The sequence below is a fragment of the Lasiosphaeria miniovina genome (genome assembly GCF_030549165.1).
Source record: "Lasiosphaeria miniovina strain SMH2392-1A chromosome Unknown B0T26scaffold_2, whole genome shotgun sequence".
Taxonomy (NCBI): Eukaryota; Fungi; Ascomycota; class Sordariomycetes; order Sordariales; family Lasiosphaeriaceae; genus Lasiosphaeria; species Lasiosphaeria miniovina.
The window spans coordinates 2,356,947-2,382,837 of NW_026848221.1; the positions used below are offsets into that span (position 1 = coordinate 2,356,947).

At 53.2% G+C, this 25,891-nt stretch overlaps 6 protein-coding genes across 6 annotated transcripts; 3 read left to right on the forward strand and 3 right to left on the reverse strand.

The window, feature by feature from the left end:
• Positions 1-3,197: 3,197 nt before the first annotated feature.
• B0T26DRAFT_638953 (Endonuclease/exonuclease/phosphatase) lies at positions 3,198-4,100 on the reverse strand (the record flags this gene model as incomplete). Its single annotated transcript, XM_060437092.1, has 1 exon — positions 3,198-4,100. The coding sequence occupies one exon, from the start codon at positions 4,098-4,100 to the stop codon at positions 3,198-3,200; it is 903 nt and encodes a 300-aa protein (XP_060300266.1).
• Positions 4,101-5,516: 1,416 nt separating this feature from the next.
• Positions 5,517-6,345, reverse strand: B0T26DRAFT_672082 (uncharacterized protein; the record flags this gene model as incomplete). Its single annotated transcript, XM_060439411.1, has 4 exons — positions 5,517-5,676; positions 5,738-5,897; positions 6,123-6,244; positions 6,287-6,345. 4 exons carry the CDS (start codon positions 6,343-6,345, stop codon positions 5,517-5,519), a joined length of 501 nt encoding a protein of 166 aa, XP_060300267.1.
• Positions 6,346-6,380: 35 nt separating this feature from the next.
• Positions 6,381-7,250, forward strand: B0T26DRAFT_738136 (uncharacterized protein; the record flags this gene model as incomplete). Its single annotated transcript, XM_060443547.1, has 2 exons — positions 6,381-7,104; positions 7,135-7,250. 2 exons carry the CDS (start codon positions 6,381-6,383, stop codon positions 7,248-7,250), a joined length of 840 nt encoding a protein of 279 aa, XP_060300268.1.
• A 3,061-nt stretch (positions 7,251-10,311) lies between these two features.
• B0T26DRAFT_639096 (uncharacterized protein) lies at positions 10,312-16,116 on the forward strand (the record flags this gene model as incomplete). The annotated part of the gene is made up of 2 exons (XM_060437104.1): positions 10,312-13,482; positions 13,552-16,116. The coding sequence occupies 2 exons, from the start codon at positions 10,312-10,314 to the stop codon at positions 16,114-16,116; spliced, it is 5,736 nt and encodes a 1,911-aa protein (XP_060300269.1).
• Positions 16,117-17,930: 1,814 nt separating this feature from the next.
• On the reverse strand, positions 17,931-18,381 carry B0T26DRAFT_694485 (uncharacterized protein; the record flags this gene model as incomplete). The annotated part of the gene is made up of 1 exon (XM_060441242.1): positions 17,931-18,381. A coding segment is annotated over exon 1 (387 nt), but the record flags the coding sequence as incomplete, so codon positions are not given.
• A 1,013-nt stretch (positions 18,382-19,394) lies between these two features.
• On the forward strand, positions 19,395-20,650 carry B0T26DRAFT_738138 (uncharacterized protein; the record flags this gene model as incomplete). Its single annotated transcript, XM_060443548.1, has 2 exons — positions 19,395-19,542; positions 19,785-20,650. 2 exons carry the CDS (start codon positions 19,395-19,397, stop codon positions 20,648-20,650), a joined length of 1,014 nt encoding a protein of 337 aa, XP_060300271.1.
• Between the last annotated feature and the right edge of the window lie 5,241 nt (positions 20,651-25,891).

Sequence of the window (25,891 nt, forward strand, 5' to 3'; positions counted from 1 at the left end):
GCCGACTAACGGAGCTAGAGTCTTCACTGCCTACGTCGCACGGTAGGAGGGTGAGGTGGGTTGCCGGCTGGGCCCTGGCGGCCGAGTGGCCTTGTGGGCCCGCTCTGATCGTGGGGGACGGGGGGACGGACGGACGGGGGACAAGCACAAAGGCCCTGGAAGCGGATCGTCTCGAGCACCACCACCTAACCTTTCTCGGTCAGATCCTGGGTGCTAGGAAGATCTGCCCGTCAAAGTCCCTGGCAGAGGCTGGCGTCGTGCAAGCAGAAGCCAGATTTCACTAGGCCTCGATGGCTCGCTGGAGATGAGTGAGCAGCAGTGGAGGTGAGGTGAGTTGTCGACAAGGTCCACTCCTACCGTCGGGTGCTGTGGCGATTCGAGAGAGCCTGCAAGCCTATGGCACGTTTGGGCGACTTGGGAGGCTATGTGTGGTTGAATCCTTCCGTAAGGCCAACTGGGCGGGTGTGCTTGGATTTGTTGGTGGAGCTTGGAAGCCAAGCAAGCCTGAAGAGGCAGAGAGCTGGACAACAGCGTGCAGGTGCAGCAGTGCAGGCCCGGCAGCAGAAGGGGGACAAAAAAAAGAAGAGGTCGAGTAACGGCAGCCGAGACACTCCGCAACGAAGCGGTGCCAGGATTGGGAGACACACGACCAGATTGCTGACCAGTCTTTCCGCTCTGCCCTTTCGTTGGCCAGATTAGTGCCTGACTCTCGTCTTTGGGTACCAATAATTCGTAGTGAGGCGATGATGGTCTTGGAAGCCGTGCGGGCCTTGGAAACAGGTCGCACAGAACTGTGGCAGCAACTTGATGGACCGTTGGACGCGGTGAGCGGTTCTTGTCGTCGTTATGAACGAGGAGATGATGCTACTAGAATCGTGATGAAGACTCGAGAAAACAACGGAATGGGCACAGTTAAGATTGCGAACCACCCGACTGTCCTGTCGAACAAGAGGCAGCCGTCCGCACCTAGGCAACGGACGGCAGATAGGCAACGAGCCAGCACACCTTTTCCCCATCAACGGCATGCGCAGTATGCGAAGCTCATTGGAGCCGTCGGGCCTGGAATGCAGACCTCTGCAAGCTAAAGCCGCCTGACTCCTTTCATAGGGCGGAACCGCAAGGAAAGTCAAGCCAAGTTTTCCCTCTGCGTCTGCGTCCTGGCTCCTCACGGCATTCGAGTCATCAGCCTCGATCGCCGCACCCGTCGCCGGAGCTATTGAGGCTTCTGAGGCGATTATCGTACAAGTGCATCACACAATATTGCTGCATTTTCTTCTGCACAGTTGAGAAACGCAGTAATCCCATTTGGGAAATTTATTGACAGTCCGCTATCTCTGGTCCGTCTTTCTGAATCCTGTTGTATCGGTCGATGTGCCGCTTGCCATTATTGCGCTATATTCACAACGGGTGGTTTCTGTATGGATTTGGCGTCGCGTCCTGAATGAAGCGACGGGTTCGATCGAATATTCGGGATAGGTCTTCTTTCCCGACATGGGACGACTCTCAAGCATTCTTGCGTGAACGAGATTGTTTCGGTTTCATTTTCGCTTCTGTCTCATTGGCCTCACTTGACGAGAGTTGCGCAGTCGCCGCCAATGGTGCCTCAGTTATACCCTCCCAACCGGTTATAAGCTACGTTCAGGTCCGAAAGTTGGGGGGGGGAGGGGGGAATCTCCACAGAAACATTTATCCCGCGACGAAACAGAGGCCAGAAGATGTTGAGTATCATGCAGGCTGATTGGCAGAGACTTGATCGCTAGAGCTTCTGGCTGCTCCACACCGTCGCAACTGCGCGAGAAGCTGCATGTCATAATGGTATTGCCGTATCAAGCGTCCGATCCCGTGGCTATTGTGTAGGATGATAGCATGGAGCAGACAGCCATAAACAGGTCTCTCAGAAGCACCAATTGCTCGACGAAGTGAGTCAAGTTTGTGGCACGGATACCTCTCTTTGGCGATCCAACACAGTCAAGAGACGGCTTAGCGTAGGCTACTCCGCATTCAACGCATTGATTGCGGGATGCGCGCAGGGGTGTCTGCTGTAGGCAGGATGTTCGTATGGAACTAGTTCGACGACTCGAATCATTACTCGGACGAGGACTCGGGAAAAGGAACGCAGCTAGCCCACTGACGCAAGACTCCCAAGCAGTCCCGTGATACCTTGGACGATGCAATGGAGACATTTTACCAATCTTACGTGACGTTGTAGTTCTGCCCTGGATCTGTTGAACAGAGGAGGCGAAAGATAAGTATTACTGTGCATACTCGGTCTAGTTTCCATGTGAGATAACCAAGACGCCGGGCCAGTCACCGGAACCCTGACCTACAAGGAAGCCCCGAAGAGGTTAAAGCCGGGATCGTGGCCCGCCCCGGATTGTGGTGGCTCAAATCGTGTGCCGGTGACTCGTAGGAGATCTATTTAGCCCAAAAGCAACAGGCCATCGCCTCCGTCCACGAAGGGGAATACAAACCCGTAGGAGTGTCACCAGGAAGTAAACGGCCATCAAGGGAGAGGACTTGCCCTTACTCCGGGCAGAGCTGGGCAGAACCGAGCAGGACAGTCTGCTCGTGGGCGAAGATTTGCTGCCACTGGCTGGACCCACACCGCTGTTTTGCCTCACTTTTCGATGGGGCGAAGCAGAATGAAGATCAATTCTAGGATAGCCTCTCAGCGACAGGATCCTGAATGGATGTGTTTTCAGACGTTGACCTCTCTCCAAGACAAGGGCTTTCCAAGGTCTCTATTCCTTTTTTTTTTTTTTTTTTTTTTTAAAAAAAAAAAAAAAAAAACCGCACGGAAACCTGCAGAAAGTGAACTTTCCAGACATGGATACGGGTAACACGTCTCTGTGTATTTGCTTCTTAAGGTGTTGCGTCCCCACATGACCAACAGCACGGCCCCCATGGTCGATAAAGTGTCCTTTCGCGATGGAGGTCTTGTGTGACTGAACATTGTCGCCTTGGCGAGTGCGTATGCAAGCTGGCTTTCGTCGAACAAAAATTCACTCCGAAGAAGTTCTAGCTGTTTTTGCCAGGACCACTCTGCTGGCCTTTGGACGACGAATGCTCGAAATAACAGCTAGTAGATAGAATAATGCCCAAGAACATGATGGGATATGTCTGCTGACGGAACGGATAAGTCGGTCGATGTCGCGCAATATCTGAATAGAGGGATAGCGGGGAGGGAGGAGGGCGCCTCAGTGCAAGGTGTCGTCGTCTTTGATGGGAATCTCCAAGTCTGCAACCACTGGCCTATGGTCTGACAAGTAAACGCCATCATCGAACTTGTTAGACAGGATCCCAAATGCCACAAACTTGAGGTTCAGTCGTTCTTGTACGAAGAGGAAGTCGATCTTCCTCGGTCTCTCCCAAGATTCGCCAAAGGATGTGTAGGTGATATCTGGGTTTCCATATTTTAAGCTCTGAGGCACAAGTTCCGATATATCACTCATTCCCGAGCCCGGCAAGGTCAGGGCCGTGTAGGCCTTGCCGCTCGGAGTGCTATTAAAGTCGCCGCCAAGGAACAGCGGCGCCCGGGAACGGCCGTCGCCTCTGTTATCAGTCCAGTCTCGGGCTAGTGTGAGCAGAAGACGGGCGCTTTCCTCCCTCGCAATCTGTCCTTGATGGTCCAAGTGTGTGCTCATAATCGCGACAGCTGTCCCGGTTTCCTTGTTGCGGAACGACCCTGTGGTAACAATCCTGTTCAAGGCAGCATCCCACCCTCGAGATGGAACGTCCGTGGTCGGAGACAGCCAGAACGTCTGGTTACGCACGCAATCCCAAGTGTCGGCTCGAAAGAATATTGGGGAAAACTCTCCAGCCAGTCTTCCATCGTCCCGACCCTGTCCTATGTGGCTCCAGGACGGACCCAGGTAGGATTGTATATCAATGAGCTGCGAATACAGGACTTCCTGGAGGCAGAGAAACACGGAGGTATGGCCCGACGCAATGAATGCGAATTGGGCGCAGAGCTTGGGGGCCCGAACTGACCACGGCTCCTCGCCCGGAACAGGAGACTTGGTCGCATACCGGACGTTCAGTGTAACTATCCGGGCATGAACTGAGCCAGACGGCGCAACCGGAGGACTCGCCAATGACATGGTGATGACAGTGGCTTAGCCGTGCTCTGGAACAAGATTCACCAGCTGAGCTCAAGGCGCTTCGAATCGACCGCTGACGCCTAACAAAGGGCCTGGAAGCAAGTGCCCGGGTAGGTACCTAGGTGTAGGTAGGCACCGTAGGTAGGCGCCGTAGCTATGTAGGCTAGTTGTTATCTGGGCCCCTGCTTTCATCTACAGATGGGATAGCAAAGTAGCTGCGTGCCTTTTTGGCAGTAGGGTATTTTCTGAATCTGGGCAGCCTAATCCTCCAGTTGGGGATCAGGGCCTGGTACCGAGGTAAGGTGGTAGGTAGGTAGCGGAGGGCCGAGGCAGTCACAGGCCGGGACTCAAGCCGATATATAAGATAAGGTAAGGTATGTAGTCTGTACGTAGGTAGGGCACCCAAGGTTGGGGAGTGATAGAGCGGGGTGGAGAGCAGAAGCCAGCCTGGGATCTTGCCGTACATACAATACCTTGTTAGGTAGCGGGAGGAAGCTGTTTGGGTCGGACCCTGCTTCGGTTTGGTCTAGGGTTCAACCTGGGCAGTTATGGCCGGGGTTAGGGCGGGGGTTAGGACGCGGGAGGCTGTTTGCCAAGAAAACTCAAATGGGTGCCTCCCTCCCGCGTGCACGAAGCAGAGAGTGGGAAGCTTGCACCTTACATATTTTTCTGCGCAAAATACGGATACGCAGTTGAGTTGAACCCAACCTACACATTCATTGCTAAGAGCCTTCTAAGCCCGACAGGATCGTCGCCCAAGTCATGCAAGACGTTCTTGCTCTAAGAACCCTGAGGCTGAGACGCGGAGAGAGCTGGCTAGCTGGCTGTGTGACTCCGCGGCAGCCTGTTCTATATCGATTCAATTCGATCCTTTATATTCGACGCGATTCGCCCTGTGAGTCGTCGTTTCCAGACCGGAGACAATGATTGAAATCTGTCAGATGGCATCGTGTCGCATGAAGATATGCAGGTACGAGGCATGTTGAGCTTCTGGGCGCATGAGCACGTCGAAGGGTTAACATATCTTCCCCGTTACCGCATGCTTCTGACTCTCTCTCTCACACACGACAGCCCTGACGTATTTGCCGTCGCGTCCCCTGCCTCCGGCCCCGGGACGCGACTCCCGCTCTCGCCCCAGGCAGCATCCGGCTCCCTCGGTAGAAGACAACAGTCTCTCTAGGTAATTGTAATGGTGTGGCGCACAGTCATACGCCTTCCACTTTGTCCAAAGAGGTGGTATGCCTAGCTTGGTCATGTCTCGGTTCAGTGAAGGAGAGCCTGTCACGCGTATGTAGGTGCGAAGTGCACTCGCCCAGCATGGCCATGGTGGAAATCCTTGTGCTTTCAAATGCTTTCGTATCCTATTCCGGTTTCCGATGCCCTGGTGCCGGCCTTTACTGCGGATTCTTACCACACTCATTCCCATAAACCTGCAGTCTTGCCCTCATCTTCAGTGCTCGTGATGCCGCCATTGTCCTGGCGTCGGGTTGGCATTCCCGGAAGTTCTCCCGATCCGATCCTGAGAATGGCCGAAACAGGGAATGGGATGTTGGCGCAGCAGGGAATGATTGGCCCACTGCCACCCAAACCCAAGAGTGCACCCCTTTTGGAGGGGAGGCGCCTTGTCAACGCCCCACATTTGGGCCCCCTTGGAGCTGAGCACCGGGCTGCGGATGACCACCATCTTGCACCTCACAGGGCGACAAGTCATATTGCCCGGAGCTGACCGGTGACTAGCCTGACGGCGGCCACGCCAGCCATATTCCAGCTTGACAACATGTGCCGCAGTCTGGACTGCTGTTTTTGGCGGGCGTGTGGCCTCAAATTTCAGCAGTCAAGGCCGCCTCAATAAGTACATGTCGGCCCCAAGGTGGCAGCCTATCAACATATATCTTCGGCGTGGCCTTCTTCGGCTGCTCCTGCCTGGATATCCTACCTACCTTTTGCTATTATGCAGCCCCGTTGTATCACGGGGATCTCGCTTTACCGTATTCTCACACTCGTTTTTCGATAGGAACTCACTGAGCCGGCCAGGCCGGCAGGTGGCCTTCATCCCCCTGTCGATGAGCGGCTTCCCTTTTTCCCTTGCCTGCTTGCCAAGCTGCCTAACCGTCCGTTCTTTGTCCCTCCGGCCATTTTTGTTGCTGTTCTTCACACGAACTAGTGTTACTTAACCAACGACACACACTACTGCTACTGCTACTGCTATACGAGAAGCAATCACTAGCCCGGGCTTGTCGCCCATCTCGAACTTGCCTTCTTTGAGAGACAACGGCCAAGATGCCTGTTTCTACTCGATCCGCGGCTCAGCCCCCGTCTCGAGCTTTACGAGACTCATGGCCGCTAACCCAACTGCGTTTACAGCCCAGCGTCGACGGGGATGATTCCGAGATTGAGGATTTAGATTTGTCCAAGATGGATGAGGATCCCCTTACTTTCTTCCTGACGCCAGCCCCATCACCTTACGGGGAGGGAGACGATGGAATGGATTTCGAGATGGATTTCGATGCCGGGATCGAGGACGCCAAACACCCGCCTCCTATTGTGAGGAGTGTCAGCCCGTCGAGTCTCGACGGGCTTAGTCGCCCTCCACCGCGATCACCTACACCACCTAGGCCTTCGTCCACTCCTGATTTGGACCACGATCTATCCCCCACACCCGAGGATTTTGACGACGATGTGCAGGCGGCTGCCAAAGCACGGATACATTCATTCCGCTTTCCTCTTCTATTGAAGGGTCTTGCAGTCGGAAAGCCGAGGGTCCAAGCCAAGCGTGGCAACGGCTACACAGATAGCTCATCGTCACTGGCATCGCCTTCCAGCCCACGTGGCTCGGGCCAGAGACAATCTGCGGCACGGCCTAGCCCGCGAATCGGGCACGGGACCGGCAGTCGAAGAGGGCGGTCTAGAGCGGTGTCGTCGTCTTACCTGTCGCCTCGTTCGTGGCGCGAGCCTAGCCCTGACGTGTGGTCGATTGAGGAAGAGACGGAAGAGAATATTAACAGTGAGCTCGGGGATAGTGTCACTGGAGAAGGGAATATGGGATCTACTACGAAAGCTGTGGCATCCAGCGTACCGCCTGCGAAGGTGCAGAAGAGGGTTCGGTTTGTACTCCCAGTTGAAGATGAGGAATCAGACATGCATTATTGATACTGGAGGATCGTGGGCGGATTGCATACAGATTATGGCGTTGTGGCAGGATTGTTTTTCTCCTTTTTCGCTGTCATTTATATATAACATATTCCCTGTCAATATTGAGCATAGCATCCTCCTAGGTACTTTTTTTTCATCCGACTTCCAGCGTAGGTAGGGCAGCTTCGTATTTTATTGTAGAAATGAACGATTTGGGCGAATTCTATGGCCTTGGGTGAAAATTACCGCATTTGGAAGCATGTTGACGTTGGCGACGGCGGCGAGGTGCAATTACGGTGCGACTGCGTAGTAATTATCTGAACCTAGTACCACTGAAGCGGTCCGGTCCCTAAGTAGGGGCTGCAGCGCCACTACGACCACCTCTTAGACCACTTTTATACGGCCTGTAGCCCGCCACGGACAAGCAGTTAGGTGCTAGTCATATATAGTTAGGAAACCCCCAAAGTAGGGCGGTAGGAAACGCTATACCTAACATAGTACTCAGCTATAGCTCGACTCTCGTTCCCAGGCATCGTCCCTAGGTATTGGTTCCGCATAAGTGACTAGGTGTAAGTGGCCACCGAGATTTGGAACTAGACCACCACCCGTTACCGCTCAACCTCCCACCGGCCCCGCGCACCAAGTCAACGTTCCCGCAACACTAGCTTGGGAACATAACCCTGTAGTGACATAGAATTAAGGACAACGAGGGCCGATACCGCCTTAGTCCGGTGACAATATGGGCGGGGCGGTGGGAAGAACTCATCCAGAACAACCAATGACGAGGGAAGAAATGAATGCGGCGACAGACAAGCTGGTCATGAACTTTTGGGAGCAAACTCAGGGACAGGGACAGGGACATGGAAAGAGAAAGAGACAAAGAGAGAAATGTCAGGATGGTCTAGGAAGCACGGTGAGATACTTATGTGATATTAGATGGCTTCTGACTGATCGGTGTTGAGACGAGTGGTGTTGTATCTTTTGTTTTGTTTTCCCGGGCTGGCTCCCGTGTGCGGTTTGCTAAGGCTGGTACCTTAGGTATGCATTACATATCTGCCCATCCAGCGTGACAATCTCCTTGAACCTGCTCCTGACCGTCGTAGAGTGCGTTCGCGCTACATTGACAAGTCTCTGCTGAGTGCTTAAACCTGCTTTATCCATCCTACCTCCAGGTGCCTTGTTTTACTATACATACCTATACCTTGAAACGTAGTGCAAACCTGCTTTGTTTTTGCTATGCAAAGTCCTACCTACCTTATAACTCAAATCCTAGCACGTACATACCTATATCTGACGAGCCGAATCTAGAATACAGGGTCTTACTCTGACCACCCGAATGTAGGTTATTGTCCGGCCTCCGAAAGCTGGCTCCGGGGGTGGGGCGCGGTAAGCGGTAGGCCAGAGGCGTGGCTGGGATGCATGTGTTTGGGAAACAAGGATTGCCAGCGAAGGAGGTTTTTCCTCCGAAGAGGCTAAGGCTCTCCTCTCGGTGATGCTACGGCACGAACGGTGCGCTGGCGCTCCGTTGATAAGGCTGCACTGAGTTTTCCGACTGCTATCGCAAGTTAACTGTGACAAAGTTGTGCGGTCAGTATCTATATCTTGTAAGTAAACTCAGGTAAGGTAGGCTTTTCGAGGGTTAGTGAACAATTTTCGAACTCTAGTTTTCCCGGAGCCACCTGCATCAGAGTGCCAGTGCCAATCTGGAAATCGGAGGTCATCCGCAAAACCAGCCAGCGGGATCGCTATCGGGAGCAGTGCAGCGGTTTCAAGTGCCACCCACCCACGCTGCATGTGAGCTTTTGGTCGAAGTCTATCTAGTAGCTGAATTGACCGCGCAGGGGACGGGAGGAAAGATCCATGCCCGTGATCGCTCACTTGGGTTTTCAGCACACGGCACATACCTTAGTAGGTGACGGGCAGAATTCTACCTGATAGGAAAAGTACGTAGGTATCGTGCTGCGGGTTGCACCCCTCCGTCAGATCTGCTCCTCAGCGGACTAGGGTGCTGACCACGCCCAGCTGACAGGCCTGGTCTAGCTCAATCCGAAAGAGCAACCCCACTAGAGCTGGCGAGCCAGGCGCGGTCCTTTCCCATTGGCCCTCCCGGTCCTGGCCCTTCCTTGCTCCTTCGTAGGAAGCGAGCCGGAGCTTGGCCGCAAGGGTGTGGCTGGGTTCCCAACTGAACTGGGGGTGCAACACTCGATTTCATTGTTTATGTCTGAGAATATTGTTTATCGTCATTGGTCCAACAGCTGTGGTGTTCTGCATCTTTCGCAGCAGAGGCAAGAGCCTCCCACCACCTCATATTTTTCCCGCGACGCAACTGCGTGCCGACTCTGGGAAGCGACTTACTGGCTTGCTGCTGTAGCATTCTGCTCTGCAAGCACGGCAAACAGGAATTACATTGTTTTAACCACATTTTGTCTTTTTTGAAGTCAAGTGCAGCCTCCCGTCTCAGTTCCGACCACCCCGCATACGTCAGTCAGTCAGTGTACTTGGTGCATTGTATCCAGGTGGTTGGCCGCTTGTTTGGAGTTCAGCTGCATCCCGTGCGACCGGCAACCTCGCAGAAGCTTTTTACACTGGTCTCGTCTCCAACTTGAGCAGCGGCACCCTAACCCCACAACCGATCAACGTCCTGGCACGGGGATTCTCTACTGCGCCAACGCTTCCCCTAGTGGTCTTCCCAGCCTAGCTCTGGCTCATGAGCCGAAGAGATATTATTTACCTTTCCCCGAATCGGCCCCTCGTGCCCTAGATCGTCGGGTAGGGCGGACCATATTCGGATTCCAATAACGCGGCGCATCAACAGCATGCAGGCGGCTCACCGAGGTGAGTTGGTGCGGTTTCCCTGTGATTGTGTTTGTTGACATTTCCTCCGAACATCTTCCCCTAAACTCCCGATGCCTGCAACGTCTGATTGGTGTTTGTCTGGCCTGCCTGGAAAACATCCTTGCCGTCCCATTGTCTTTTGTTTCGGCAGACAGCTTCAACCCCATGTCATTCGCATGCGTGGCTGGGCTACAGAACGCAGAATGCGGGCTTGCTAACATTTCTTGACCTCCCTGGCAGAACCATGTCACCGCAAAAACCACGCGAATCCTCTTCGCCAGACCCGGCAACGCCACGGCGCGGTTCGGCTGTCAAGAATGGCGCTGCCGCGACAACACCTGCCAACAGGCGGGCTTCAGCGCATGCCGGCGGTGTCACCCCGAAGAGCGCACCTCCCGGCACCGCCGGCCAGAGCTCGCAACGGAAAAAGTCAATGGAACCAAATTTGCTGGCCGAATTCCTGCTAGGCCGCCCCTCGCCGGCGCGCGTGGCTGGCCAGCGGTCACCTTCAAAGCAGCGTCGAAAAAGCGTGGCTCTGGACGCAGCCGGTGTGCGGGAGGAGTTGCGCCAAGAAATGCGAGCTGCAGCAGTACGGAGGCTCCAGCAACCCGGCGCGGTGACCGACCGGGTAAAGGCATGGCAGAAGGTGAGCATTTCCGCCATGAAGCCGCAGGGCGGTGGTGTGCCACACGCCGAGGATGTCGCAAGCGAGCCGACTGAAGTCGGCGCCCAGCTCGATGACGCCACTGTTACTGAGGAAGACCGGGTGAGAATCAAACTACGGCTCAAGTCCAAGAAGAATAAGGCCAAGGTTGAGAACGGCAACCCACGCGGGAACATGGAGGACGTGCGGCAAGATAAGTCTGATGGAGACCGGCCGGATATGATAGCCAAGGACCCACGGGTTAAGGAGCGCCCGAAGAAGAGAATCGTAAGTGATGACAATTGGATGAAGCGCGGGAAGAAGCAAGGCCCTCATAAGATAGGTATTGCGAAACCGAAAGCGGAAGGGAGTCCAACGCCGATACCAAAAGATTTCCTCCAACGTACAGCACAGAATCCACCAGTCCAGAGCAAGATCAAGGACTGGGCGAGCAGAATAGAAACGCCAGACGCCCCTCGCGTGAGGCATTACCATCATGCCGATTCAGGCGCAACGGTAACTGTCGAGGAAGATCCCCCTACCGAAGTTTCTTCCGACCGAGATGTCCCGGCCCGACCAACACTACCCGCAGATGATGGCATTCGAGTAAAGCCACTGAAGTCAAGCAAACCTGACGGCAATGGCATTCGAGTTAAACCTGCGAAAACAATTATTCCGGAAGACGGGATTCGTGTGAGACCAATGGCCCCAAAGAAGCCGAAAATGGAGACCGATGATGGAATTCGAGTATATCCGATCCGAAATAAAGAGCCCCTTGATGGAATCCGAGTCCGGCCTGTTGACAGTGCTTCTCAAGAAGACTTTCGAATCCGTCCGAGCCGCCGAGCCTCGATGGACGAGATAACCGTCCAGCCAGCCTCATCCAGGCGGACATCCGTCGAGAGGAGTGCGAGAGTTACAAGCACCAGACTAGACTCTTCAGATGGTTTCATTGAGGTCATTGAGGAGCCAGAAACTGAGGTTGGCACCCCGACAAGAAAAAGAGACCCTTCTCGTCATAGATCAAGACAGAGCCGGAGCCCCAGAGCAGCTGCCCGGGCAGAACATGCCTCTGACGACCGGTATTCGGGATCTGGAGTGGAGAATCTTACCCCCCGGCACGAGATATCAGACGAAGACTCTGAAAGAATACCGCCCACGGTTCTAGGGAACAAGTCCCTCGCTGATATTCCGGTTGGGTACTCGGCCTTTAGCGAATTGGATTTACCTCTGGGAGCTGATGCGAAGAACGGCGCAAAGAGGCCGAAGGCGCAAAGAAATCAGAGCTTCAAGGCGGTGCCAAAAGTGTTCAAGAAAGTCGTGAGTGGGGCTAAAGACATCATCCACGACAAGGTTGACCCGCCCCGACCGGCCGTAAACCAGCCAGCAAGCATCGAATCTTGGTTGAACGGCACCGTCGATCCTTTTGTTGACCCGTCGTCTAAACCGCAACCGGCTGAAAACGAGCAAGGCGAGGCTAATCAGAGACGGTCCTCATCGGTCCAGCGGCAAAAAGAAACGAACCAACCTCCAACTTGCAGAGTGCTCGAGCCTCAAGAAAATGTTGACCCTCAGCAAGAAGACACTGATGAAACACCGAAAAAAGGGAAGTCACCAGCTACTCCCGCTTCGGGACTCAAGAGAAGACGGGCAACCAAGAGTGCTTCATCTCCTTTCAGGCCTGGCGGCAAGAAACCCTTTCGAGAGGCGCTGAAAGAAGCATTTAGAGGCGAATCCGGTGGTTACAAATTACCGCCTATGATTTACCCAAGCTGTGAGGCTGAGTATTCTGTGGAATCAGAGCCCGAAGAGGAAGATTGGGAGCGTCCAGACGCTCGTCGTCGCTCACCGGACCAGTCTCAGAGAACGCCATCTCCTGATCCTTCCACGATTGACTCGAGCCAATCCTCAGCATCTATTGGCTTGGATCCCATTCGTAAGAAGCGGCCGCCTACCACCGGGGTTCATGAACTATCCACAATTGTGTCAGAGGAGTCGAGCAGCTGGACATGTTCCGACACGGCGTCAAATATATCCCACACCACAGTTACTCAGGCAACAGCTTTTACGAAATCCACCGACCTATCCCGAAACAGGAGTCAGAAATCGAGCCTCAAACGTCGCCTTACTAAGCATTCAGATCTCGTTTCCGTGCTCTCCTTGCCAGACGATGGACAGCTTGCTCCTCCCAGACGGTCAAAGAGCATCAAATCAGCCAGAAGTCTCCACCGAAAGCCGAGCAAGTTGGATAATGGCAAGATCGACGAATTGCTCGACGAGTTTGCTGACGATGAGCATTTTTATGAGAGGGAATTGAAGGCTCTTGTTGACGGTGTGGTCCCAGTGCTACTGACACATGTTGTCCACGACGTTGGCCGCGGCGTTGCTCGGATTTTTAACCAAGCCGAAACTGATAGCACCAAGGATGATCTCATGGCCAAGTCAGTGGTCAATATGGGTGTTGCTCTTGAGAAGCTGAGAAACTTCCATCGGCGTGTCCCGCTCTCGAATATCTATCATCTTCTTACCTGGCTTGAAGCGGTATCTTCCGTTTATGATAACTATCTGGACGTCTGGCGGCTTGGTTTCCAGGACTTGGTTGTTAATCTTGCGCCTGCGTCTGGGAAGCCGGAGGACGAAGATTCTCTTCTAAACGCACTTCCCCGCAATGAGGAAGGTGACGTGCTGGGAGAAAACGGCGAACGAGTTGATGTCGCATACCTACTCAAGCGGCCTCTGATTCGGGTGAAGTGGATGACAAAGTTTCTCAAGGTAAACATACTCTCCCCAACCAGTGTCACAGTCATGGCTCTCAATTCGATGCTGATTTGGATTTCGCAGGCTACCTCCACCGTCATAGAAACCAACGAGGTCAACGACCTTCTATCGCTATATGAGGGCCTCCAGGAGAAAGCCCGTAAAAGGCATCGCGAAGAGATTGCCCGCATGACGGATGAAGACGCCAGCAATACAGACACCACCCGCTCTCGTGATCTTCGAAGTCTTGCTCCAATCGATAATGTTGTCGTTGACCAGATCCGTCAAGTCGCAGCTAAAGACTCGTTTGCACTCGATCTTGACCACTCGAGCGGCCAACGACTGGAATGCCAGGTGGAGCTGATTCAAAGAGACAACCTGGATGTTCCCGCCGACAAGGGCGACGTTCTCATCAGAGAGATTGGAAACGGTACCCAATCGTGGCTACTATTCCCTCCTGTCCCCAAGCAATTCATATCTGCCCGAAGAGGCGACAATGTTCGGTCCTTGGTGGTAATGGTTCGAGGTATGCATAATGGGAATGAATGGTTTGAACTCGTCAATCTCTCTACGAATAACGACGAGCAGATTACGGACTGGCTCGATATTTTGGGTAGTAGCCCACTGCCGCCGGCATCACATTGGAAATCGGCCCTGTCTCCATTGGACATGACACCGGCCAAAGCTGATCTGATCGACATTCCCGTTGGTGAGCGGAGGCTCTCCAAACGGCTTTCCAGCTCTCCAAGCACTGAAAAGCCCAAGACTCCAGCTCGCTATCATGCACGGCAGAGGTCCAGCGTGTCTTCTATAGAAATACCTCCGCCACTAGCTTCACCTCTACAGTCAGAAAGGACACCAACCCGCGATAGTCACTCCCAACAAACTCGCCTGACCTTGGAGCCATCGGGTGACGATCCAACCCCATCTTGGGAAAGCGCAGGCCACAGTCTCCCGAAGTCCCCGAAAAGGGCGTCTCCAAACTCAACTCCATATCGTGAAGATGGCGCACCCCCTCCACCGATACATCGTAATCTCACACCCAACGGTCCGAGCCACCTTGCTCCTCCAGTAGAGAACAAAACTGTATCTCGAGTGAAGCGGCGAACTTCATCTCCACTTAAACACGAATACCATCCATCTGACGTGTCTTCGGACAGCTCAAACCCGCCAAGCGATGATTCCGAGTCATCTCAATCTTCTAGCGACGAGCTAGACGAAGACGAAGTGCCCGATACCATTCCTGGTTATAGTATTAAGGTGACTATCCCGGTCGTGGTTGAATCGGCAATTTCGGATAGTAGTATAACTCCGTCCAATTCGGCTTCTCAGATGGGCATGCCTGGTCAAGACGGGAAACAAACAGGACGGCCTTTGCAAAAGTTTATCGCCTCAGTCTCATATTGGTCCAGCAAGAAAGGAATCTGGAAGGATATTAGCTCCGAGCCTTGTTCTGTTATAGTCCACCCGGGAAGCTTGGAGATGCATGGCCTCAACGAACCGCTCTCGAATCAGCAACCATACCCACTCCAGTCTTCAGGGACATCAGAGGTCGACAACAGAAACAAGGATGCGGGCGGTATCGTGCCCCTCGTTTGCTTAGTTCTTACTCCGGTGGTAATGATCCGCAGGAGTACGGCGCTTGATCTCGAGGTCCGCAGTCCGGCATCCCAGGCATCGCGCCTAAAAATCGATAGCGGAATGTTCCGCCTCCGGGCAGCATCTCAGGCCGAGGCCCAAATTCTCTACGAAGCAGTGCACCAGAGTCGTATGAATAACGCCAGATACATTCAGCTCAGCGAGGAGGCACGTGTCCGCTCCTTTGGGCAACAGCAGAATATGGCCACCGAGGGCAGTGCAGATGACGACAGTTCTAGCCGCCGGCGGAGTTGGTTTGGACGTAAGAACAGCTACCGTGCCTCTACTCGTGCTCCGAGTCTGTCCCAAGCCAGCGCCTCGACCGGTATCTCGGCCACCAGCTTTCTCAGGCGTCTAACGGGCGGAGGTAACACATCTTTCAACATCGATGAGTCGACAGTCGACAAGCATTCGCGCCCAGGCTCCGTTGCAGGGGGGATCGGTCCCGGCAGTTTGTACACATCGAGTGGCTCGTCAAGCGGTGGAGGTGGTTCGTCGACTCCACCGCGAAGCCTTTCTATCTCTCTATCTGGCTCAGGAAGCCAGAGCCGCTGGATCAATGGACTAGCGAAGCCCTTCTCTCCAGATGAGCGACCCCTCGACATCCGATGTCACTTGAATGTCCAGAACAACCGCTGGGCCGATAAGGGGGATTGCGTCCTAAACATCAGCCGCCCACCGCCGGGTGTCCGTCAAGAACTGGCGCTGTATCACGGTATGGAGAAGCGCATAATAGTTACCCACGCGACCAAGAAGAGCGACGAGAAGCCGCTTATTTTGCTCGATGCGGTGCTGGGCTCGAAGTGTTTCAGCATGTTGGGTACGAAAGGGATTATGTGCAGCGTGTGGGAGAATCTGCGCGACGAAGAAGGCAATGTCGGTGTAGCACCTGCCCAAGGGGCACTAGCTGGCAAAGTCACAAAATGGTGCTTTCAGTGCAAGAGCGTCCAGCAGGCTGACTGGATCATGAAGATGGTCACTTCCGAGATCCCGGGGTTGATAATGAACTAGGAGAAGCACTGTCACCAAGGCCAAATGGACGGTGAAAAGCACGGAAAGGATAAGGGTAGGGCGCGAGTGAAGAGACTTGTGGACACCATGCTGCGACGAATCACTGAGCAGAGTTCGAGTGTGGTAGAGGAAGGCGCCTCAATTAATATTGCCGGACTACCAAGTCGTCCTCAAAGCGCCAAGTTTTGACGCATTCAGATTAAGGGAGTTTGGGAGGGGGGGGGTCGGCGGATTTCAACTTTTGCCTTCTTCATTATACCCAACATTCTGCACTTTAAAGGTTCCTTGGACCTTCATTTATAGCTGGCCTTTTCTTCTTTTTTTGGTGGGGATTTCTTTTGGGACAGGCACCACCTATCTCGTCTCACCTGTTCATTTATAAGAGACGTAGAGAAGATTAAAGGGCATAATAACTATAAATGGGGGATTCTCTTTTCTTTGTCTTTTCACTTCGGTGGCATGGATGGAATGGGTGGCATTTAGACAGAAACCAGCGGTGGCGTCGGGTGGACTTTTTAAAGGTGTTTTGTTGTCGATTGATTGCGTGGGATGGATGGATTCGGTGTTCTTCTTTCTCTAGGTTAGGTACCTACCTAACTTATGTATGAATGCATATACATGTACAAACGTTAGATGTCTGGAGCACCTAGAGGGCCACTTGGTACGGACGTTTGGCTTTGTTATGACTGGAATGTACGTGTTTACGACATATCATGTAGTGCCAAACCGCTTTCTGATTGCTCTGCTAGATTATTACTACAAGACCGCAGAGAGAGTTTGTAAATGGTCTAGAATCTCTCTTTGCAATGGCTTTAATACGGAATTCCGTCGGTAGACGTGCGACCTTTCATGTTTGAGGTGTGGGCTTTCCTTTACTTAAGTAATTGTCGCCACAATGGGCGGATTACCTAGTGATGCAGTATTACTCCACAGTGTTCTGGCCGCTGAATTTGGCTGGCGCATGCTGCCATTTTCGGCGGCTTTAACACCAAGTGCACAAGTCTCTTACAAGTACCGTCTGTGTACCTGTGTCATAGCAGCCTTTCTAGCGCATCTCTGTCACGGTCGAAAGAGTATCTAGGTGGGTGCTTCAAGAGACAGCACAACATAATTAATCATGGTTATGCTACATTTGCTCGATAATAGCGCCTACAGCCCACAGGCGCCTACAACCCGCCCTCCGGCGGAGTTCATCCGTTCTAGGGGCATCCGGGATCTGGGTATATACCGCCCCGTTTCGAACCTAGATAGAGGACTTCGCAACCAACAAGCCTGGATTCAAAGGTACAGAAAGGAAGAAGGATAGAGCAGGAAAAGGATATGGCTATGGGTACGTATTGAGGAGCGCGCAGACTATAGCTTAAAACATATATATGGGGGTGGCGCCCAGAACCTAGGATCCACGGATCTAAATATTCTACAAGCTCTATCTTTACCACCTACCCCAAAATAGAATCCTAGTCAGGGATATAATCGCTGCCCTAGTCGCTAAGCTTCCTCTTGACTCTTTTCTCGGCTGCCTCAAACCGCTCCTCGTCTGATTCTGTGAGTTGTTGCGGTGGTGGCCGAACCCTTGGCCGCTGCAGATGATTCTCATGCTGCATCTTCCTGCGCTCACGATCCCAGCGCTCCGCTCTAGCCTCAGCCTCCTGCACTATTTCATAAAGTTGAGAAAACGAAATAGTAATCTCCCCGGGGATGTCATCGATTCTGAGGCAATTAGGCCAGTACCAAAAATCTTTGAGCCCGATACGAAGGATCCGTTCCCCATCGACTAAACTATCATCCACTGCCCGAAAGATACCTGTTTCCGTCTCAGCTGCTTCAAGTACGGCTTCCCCATCTTCCTCAATATATCTTGGTCGCCACACAGTGACCCTGGCTTCTTTTCCCTTCTCCCGGTATTCAAGGTCAACCCCAATAACGACTTGGGTCCGCCAATTTGAACCTAGGATGTAATCATCTGCAAGGAATGGCAAATCTTGTCGTTCTTGTGAATGGGAGGCCTCCAAGATAACACATGCTACCCCCGTATCTTCGTGCGCAAACGACCCGTCTGGGTAATGGGAACTATCATCACTCTCAATCTTGGGGCTTCCTGCTCCGCGTACGCCCCGAGCAAAACCGGCAGCGACTTGGTCGTTACCTCGCCGTATATCGATCAACTGCTCCATAACTAGGCTTTTGAATGCTTCGACAACGCCTTCGTGGATAGTGCCCGCCATTCGCAAGACGAACTTGGCGAGCTGAGGGAAGTAGTCGTACCTAATCAGAGGATAGCCAATGTAACGCTGGACAAGTGGCAGCTGGACGAAGAGGGGTAGAGAGACAGAGGGACAAAGGGATAGTCTATCTAATTTGGCCAGCGGTAATCCCCTTCAGCTTCTAAACGCGCCTCGAAAGCCTTGAACTCGTCACGACTGAGGCTGATGCACCACCACTCCTCTTCGACCTCGACTCGGCCACAGATGCGATTGCGAATTTCGGCGATAATCTTATTGACACCAGAGACGGGTAAGCTCACGGATGGTGTGGGGGAGTTGGGGGATGCCGTCTCTGGAGGCGTTGCCGGGTAGAGAGTCAGCCGATTGAGGGAGCCAATCGAGCTGGGTGGTGATTGTGCTATCCATATGGGCGGATGGCTGATGATGGAGATAGAATGTTGGTACACCCAGGGCGACTTCAAGGAGTAGAACTCGTTTGCTTGTTGACGACGGAAGGAAAAGGTGTTGTAGAGCAATTGCTTCGCTTGCGTTATTGGTGATGGAAGGAACTGGTGGTGCAGAGCGATTAGTGTTTTGGGGTGCCGAGATTAGCGGGTCCAAGCTGCCAAGATGCAATGGCCGCGCTAAACTAAATGAGGGGAGTTGGGGGAGGGCGCCATTCCCAAAGCGTGCAGCACCGTGTTCTCTAATACTTATGATATAGAATATTGATGACGAATGATATGCTATGCATGTAGACAAGGCTTGGCGCAGCAGTTGGCTACCTTAGTGGAGTGCAGGGGCCCAAGTCAGGCACAGTCGCGTTTCCTGCCGCGCCGCGACTTCAAAGAAACGGCCATCGGGCTTTTTTCGCTTGCGACCCTCGTTTTCTTGATTGCGACAACGACTGCGACATCTCAACCTTCGCCGACCACATAGACCTCCCAGAACCCCCCAGATCTTTCAGACCTCCCAGAGCACCCAGGCCGCGACGCGACCCGCTTTTTTCGTTCCTATTGTTCTTCGCACCTATTGTCTTGCGCCGGGGCGACGGGTAGGCCCATTCAATTCACAATGGCCTACTACAATAGCATGAAGGTGCCGGAGCTCAAGAAGCTATTGAACGAGCGCGGCCTCACACAAGTTGGCAATAAGGCCGACCTTATTGTTCGCCTCCAGGACAATGATAAAGAGCAACCTAAATCTGAGGAAGCTCCCGCCGGTTAGTTTCTCATATATATAAGGACTCCTCTTCCTTGATGCGCTTCACACACTCAGAATCCTCGCACTTCGTGTCTCTTCTGTGTTTTGAAGAAGCCATCGATATCGAATCATTTTCTCTTCGAAACCTCACTTGACTTTCACATCACTATCGCTTCCTTTTTCGAAACCCACATCAAAAGATGCCCCTGACAACAACCATGGCTCTCGCTGATACTGACTTCGTTGTCGATGTCTACCTAGACAAGAAGGATGTTGCCGCTGAAGATGAGATTGACTATGACGACGATGACTATCCCGGCTTTAGCAAGGACAAGAAACATGATGTGAACACTAAGAAGGCGGACGATGCGCCCGCTGTGGCTGCCCCTGCCGCTTCCTCTACCGCTGCTCGCACCTCTACCTCGCCAGTGGTTGCCAAGAGCACCCCTGCGACGTCAACATCAACCTCTGCGACCAAGACCACCGCCAAAGCTGCTGACTCGGCCGTCAATGCCCCTGCCCCAGAGTCGAAGACAGCTGAGGCTACCACTGCTGCCCCTGTCACTGCAGCTTTCGAAGCCGGCGCTGAGAAAGACGAAGCCGCGAAACCAACCGAGGCACCATTTTCACAGCACCTGCCGCCCACCAATGCTAAGACCGAGGCAGAGAAGCGCGCAGCGCGCGCAGCACGCTTCGGCATTACCGCCGATGCGGAAACCAACGAGGCCAAAAAGGCAGCACGGGCCAATCGCTTTGGCGTGGCTAATGACCAAATCTCAGCAATTGACAGTGCCCTTCCGGACCGTCCCCGCAAGCGTGGTCGCGACCGTGCTGATGAGGACAAGCAAGAGGTGGAGGAGAAGCGGGTGAATAAACGACGATCCAGCGGCGCGCCAGTTGCAGCTCCTCCTACCAACCAGAGCGGCGGCGTCCGGGGTGGACGAAACAAGAACCGACGTGGCGACCGGAACGGCGCTGGCGGAAACGCCCCCAAGGAGGGCAGCAATGGCCGCGGCGCACGTGCAGACGGACAGAAGAAAGGCCAGGGAAAACCGACGCCTGACATCAACCCGGCCGAGAAAGCTAAGATGGAAGCGCGGGCTCAACGGTTCGCAGCCTCTAAGTAGCGAGGACTGGGTTTTGGTCTCTGGGATTTTCTGCGGAGGAATACGCTCGATATTGACGTAATTCTCGGACCTTGGATTCAGGTCATTCTTGCTTTCCAATGGCAAAATCTTTTCAACTCTTGACACCTCTTTTCTTTCACGGTCTCGACGATGAACCATCCGGACTTGTATGACTTCACTCTCGTCTGGATCTGCACGTTACGTGGATAACGAGCCTGGTCCGGAGAGTGGACACGGCGAAGAAGGGAAACAAATTTCAAAATCAAGGGGAAAGGAAAGAGATTATTTGTAAAATAAATATGCCCTTTTAGTATTATTTATTGACGACGGAAGACCGGAAGACATGCGGGCGGGCTCAGGTACGACGGAAAGGCGGAGGCGGAAACAAAAATGAATGAAGCTTTACACGAGCAACTACAAAAACTAGTGCCACATAATGAGGGGCGTTCAGGGAGGTTAGGCGAGAGGACGAAAATCCGCCTAGTTTGTTTTCTCTCGGGCAGTGTTCTCTTTATTCTCATTTCTCTGCTCGATAGAGGTTCGAGTCAAGGTAGCGATAATACCTATTATTCACTTTGATAGTCTTGCCTTGCGCCTGTTTCCCGCTCTGTGTCGGTGGATTCTGCTACGTAGTAATCTTGAGTCCAGTAGATGACAAACTGTTCGAGAATGGACAAAGGAAACCTTTAAAGAGCTACTACATCCACATCTTCAAGAAACAAGAGCTATAGTCTATCTAGACTAGTTAGATATCACTTGAATTCCTACCTTCGCATGCTGTAACCAAGCAGACAAACAAACTTGCGTTCAACTCAAGGCCCCTGGTAACTAAGGTAGGTAACTGTCTTGTCTCCCTCTTAGTGGGCAACTCCTTCCATGTATCTCTAGCGAGTGTAACCTGACAATCTAGCGATATAACGATGATGATCTCCGCCTGCTAGAGAAAAATGGCCAATACTGGGACGCGTGGCAAGACTTACCCGTATGAATGCCGGGTCGTTTTATTTTCACAGCCAGTAGACTCACAATCAGGATTTGCGGGCACGACTTTCACCACAGGCAGCAGTAAATTTCTCCATAAGCTTTAATGGATGCCAGTATCTCTTGCAGGGTGACAAGACGTACATGGTGTATTATATCCTGCTAATTACGGGGGCATTCTTTGCCCGCTTCTCGATTTCAGTCTCAAATAGGGGGTCTCGCTGCCCGTCGTCCAGTTCATATGACAAACACGGAGAGAACGAACCACGGCCCAGCCATGAATACACTGGCCCATGCATGAGGGAGTCCCACAGCGAAGAAGTTGACTGATTTGGATTTGCCGCCGCTGATCCTCCATAGCCCGGGGCTTTAATGCAGAGACAACTAGTACGGCGAGAAAAGGGGCTATGAGTGGTATCAACTAGCCTCAAGCTATTGTGTATGTTCTGACTGATGAATTTCGTTCAAGCACGGGATGTTGCCTCTTATGTATGTGCTACCAAAATCCGTTATTATAGGGGATACCACGGACAGACGGCCTTTTGAATAACGCAAGCATATGTTCGATAAAATATCGAGCCAGGAGCGACACTGACATTGCAACCCGTCTAAGTGGCTAATAGCCGAGAAAGAAATAGAGATACAATCTTCACCCACGCCAGTTTCCCAAACACACAAACGAGTGCCGAAAAACAGTACGCGGTCCTGTTTTCATCCCCACCTACCAACAAACGCTGGATCACGGCGCAATCTCCGATGTATCCGCGACGGACTATGACACAGCTCGCTGCCTACCGCGACAAGCAGCGGTCCGATGTTAGCCAACGAATAGAGAAAGAAGCTACCAGCTGGAGGGGGTTAACTATATTTGCCAAAACCAGTATCGCAATGTTCATTTGTCTCACCGAAGAGGGCCGACGGGGCCGGCGCAAGGAGCCAAACCGTGTCTCGGGGAATGTTAGCCTGGGTCTAGCAGGACATAGTGATACGCGGAGAGAGACTGAAAGCTCGAATGATCCACCAAAGTAGTCGAGGATCGTCGGGCAGAGGCTAGCTGACAATGGAAAATAACGCAAAGGGGCTTCCTGTGATGCTGCTTCGTTGGCGATGGGTGTAGAGAAACAAACATTCATCTAGGGAGGTGAGGTCAAGACCCGCGGTGCGGATTGGATAGCCCCAGAGAAGGGGTGTCGGCACTGGAGAACACCAGACCCATAAACCAGACATGACCTCGGAGCACATTTCTCTGCTGCGAACATCACCAACAGATATTGCTTGCCCGAATAACAACTGAGATTAGACTTCTGTTGGCAAAAGTTCAGCTCAAAAGATACCGCGCCATGGTCGCCCATGACCCCGACTGGGACTTGCCAATGTGCCAAGACAATCAAGTTTGTGGAAGACAGAAACTTACCGTGCCCATAGCCGTTGCGTATTGGGCGAAGCCAAAAGACCTGCCCGAAACACAATACTTACACCTTTCGATAGCTTTGCACTCTCAGCCAGCCGGAGTGAGGGGCTAGCAAGATAACCCGGGCTACAAAGGTGCCCGATAGGCTGAGAGATGGCTTCATCTAGGGCCGGCCGCTCTCCAACGGGCCTGGTGTTGCAGCATGGTTAACCATGACTGAGAACTCATGGACTCGGTTCGGCGATCCTACCTGGAGCAGAGGAATGATGGGATTTTGATTCAATGGGAAAACAGAGAGGCGTAGCCGCTAGTATGGTCAGCTGCCATCTTGACGATCTAACGACGCCGCAGAACCGGGTCGGATGGCCTTTAAAGGCGGCATGTACTTAGGGAGTGGGTAGAGGGGACAGTCTACGATAGCAGCGAGTCTTCAAAGTCGAAGAACCATTCGCCATTCTGGACGAGACTGGTCCCACTTGGGCAAGCCCAATTCCAGGCCAAACAGCCACTCGTAGCGGCAGCCTAAGGGAGTTCTGCCTTGCCGACCGGATTGATAAAGCAAGCTCTGCAGGTAAGACATTGTGAGAGGTGACGGGGTTAGTTCGCAGGTGTTTTGAGGGCAGACCTAAGCGCGGATAATACTTCGAAATGGAGGCTCAAGGAGTTGAGAAGCAGGATTCTGGGACCTGCATGCAGAGAATCATCCAACCTCCTTGTAGGAACAACAACGCAGCACCAAACCCCCATCGACGAGGACGCCTGTCCGGCTGAGCCCTTGCATGCCTATCTGGCCATGTCTCGACCTCTCCCATCTGCACGCAAATGCACGCACGCCCAGAGAGGAGGAGAACAGCAAGATGACTGCAGGTTTGGGAGGCAGGATTACTGGACTGGAGTTGATCCCCATGACTCTCGCTCGGCCTCTTGACGCAAAGCACCTGACTCTTGCAGCGAGAGGGCGCGCTAAGCAATCCAGCAGGAAGGAATTGGCCCTGGGGCCCAGACAGGCGGGACGAGGGACGAGGGTTTGGTTCGCCACCTGCAATGGCAGACTGCAGACGCTGTTGCCTCCAACAGGCTGGGCTGCTGCAGGTGAGTAAAAAAAGGAACTTATAGAAGTGCTAGTCGTGACGCCAGTCCGTCCGCATATCGTAGCAAAAGAAGGACGAAGCCTGCATATTGCAGAAAGGCAGACATACAGTTATGCCATGTCAGTCGGAGAAGCCAAAAGAGAGTGGTAGGCAAAAGGAGGCCAAGCTCGGTGTTGAACGAGGCGAGGTTTGGCGATCCCTTCACACCATCTCGTAATCACGTTACCGTTGAGGACTCCAACGAGGGACAGATCGTGCCGCTGCGGTCTCACATGGCTAGCCAGTTAAACTCGCAAGAGCCCTGCTCGACTGGGAGCAGCCCTTGTCGTGACGGGCTTGGCGGCATACGATTGGAGGGCCGCAGGGATAGGCAGGGGCGCTATGCCGTCTTGAGAAGTCTCTCTTGTCCTCCTCAAAAAAGACTTCCAGGAAGGGCATCGATTTTGTTGGAACAACCGTGGCCTTGCAGGCCTTGATGCTCAAAAGCTCATGTCGCATTGTCTGACGTGATTCAACATCTTCAGGAACGCGAGGGATCGTACTATTAGTGCGTGGACACCTGCCTGCTACACTAAGGTACCTTCGAGGTTGTAATATCGAAACGGTATGCCTCATTTAGTACTGTGCCAAGTAAGTATTGCACGTGCAATACATACAACTGGTAGTTATCTTACCTGGCCAGTATGGAATAACCTGAGCTGCTGGCCTTTTAGGGCTCTGCTTCACAACTCTCGCTCCGATTTCATGTAGAAAACAAGAGAGGCAACGACCTAGGCATTGTGGCCTCCTACACTTGGCACCTGCCACGTCACCAGCCTCACCCTAGTCAGATCGGCTTGCGGAAGGCCTGCAGCCACATCTGTGGCGGAGTGAACAACGGAGCGGGGCGACCGAGACCCGGAGACCCCGCTGCACCGGACTTCGGTTGGTCCCCTCACGGGCTGATGACACTCTGGTCTAAACCCCAGGCACAATGCCTGTCTCTTGCAGCAAAGCAGGGCCCAGCAACGTCTGCTGCACGCAAGTGCAGGGCATGCGATCGGACGCGATGACGGATCTGTCTCGCTTGCTGGCGTTGAGGCTGGAGCAAATCCCATCGCTAGGGCCCCAGAGATTTAGACTAGAGAGATCGTCTGGGAGCGCCAGCGCATCCCTATCACTAGAACCTACTTTCAGCTCCCTTTGCCATCTTGCATAGGGATGTAGCTATCTCCACAAACGGGACTTGGTTTTTCTTGGTCGGCACTCGGACTTTCGGCACCTGCAGAGGACAGAGTTGTAAACCAGGGACGGGGAAAGGGCAGGCAAAACTGTTTCACTCCTCGGGTGAACATATCGGTTGAGAGACAGTGTACAGAGCTCACCCCTTCCAAGGAACGGGCTGACGGAGAGCCTAGTCCCAGCCAGCACCAAGAACTGTTTTGCAACATATCCCCGATGCCGATGTCGCCCAAAGACAGCGGTCGACGCGGCTGGGCGCTTTCGAGATTCAATTTGCAAACCACACATTGGCCAGCGAACCCCCACTTACAAAGAGGGGAGAGAGGGAGGGTCGGCGGGTTTCAGTCGACTGCTGAGAACTGAATCCGTCAGAGTTTAGGAAACTGAGGGTCGAATGGCCGGACAGGCAAAGACGAACCTCTCGGCGACAAGCCGGTGCCGCGGCCGTTCACACCCTCTGTGAGCCAAGGAGCTGCTCTTGCAGACGGTTCGCATATCCGGGCGAGACATACATAACTTCGCGCTGCAATACAACCT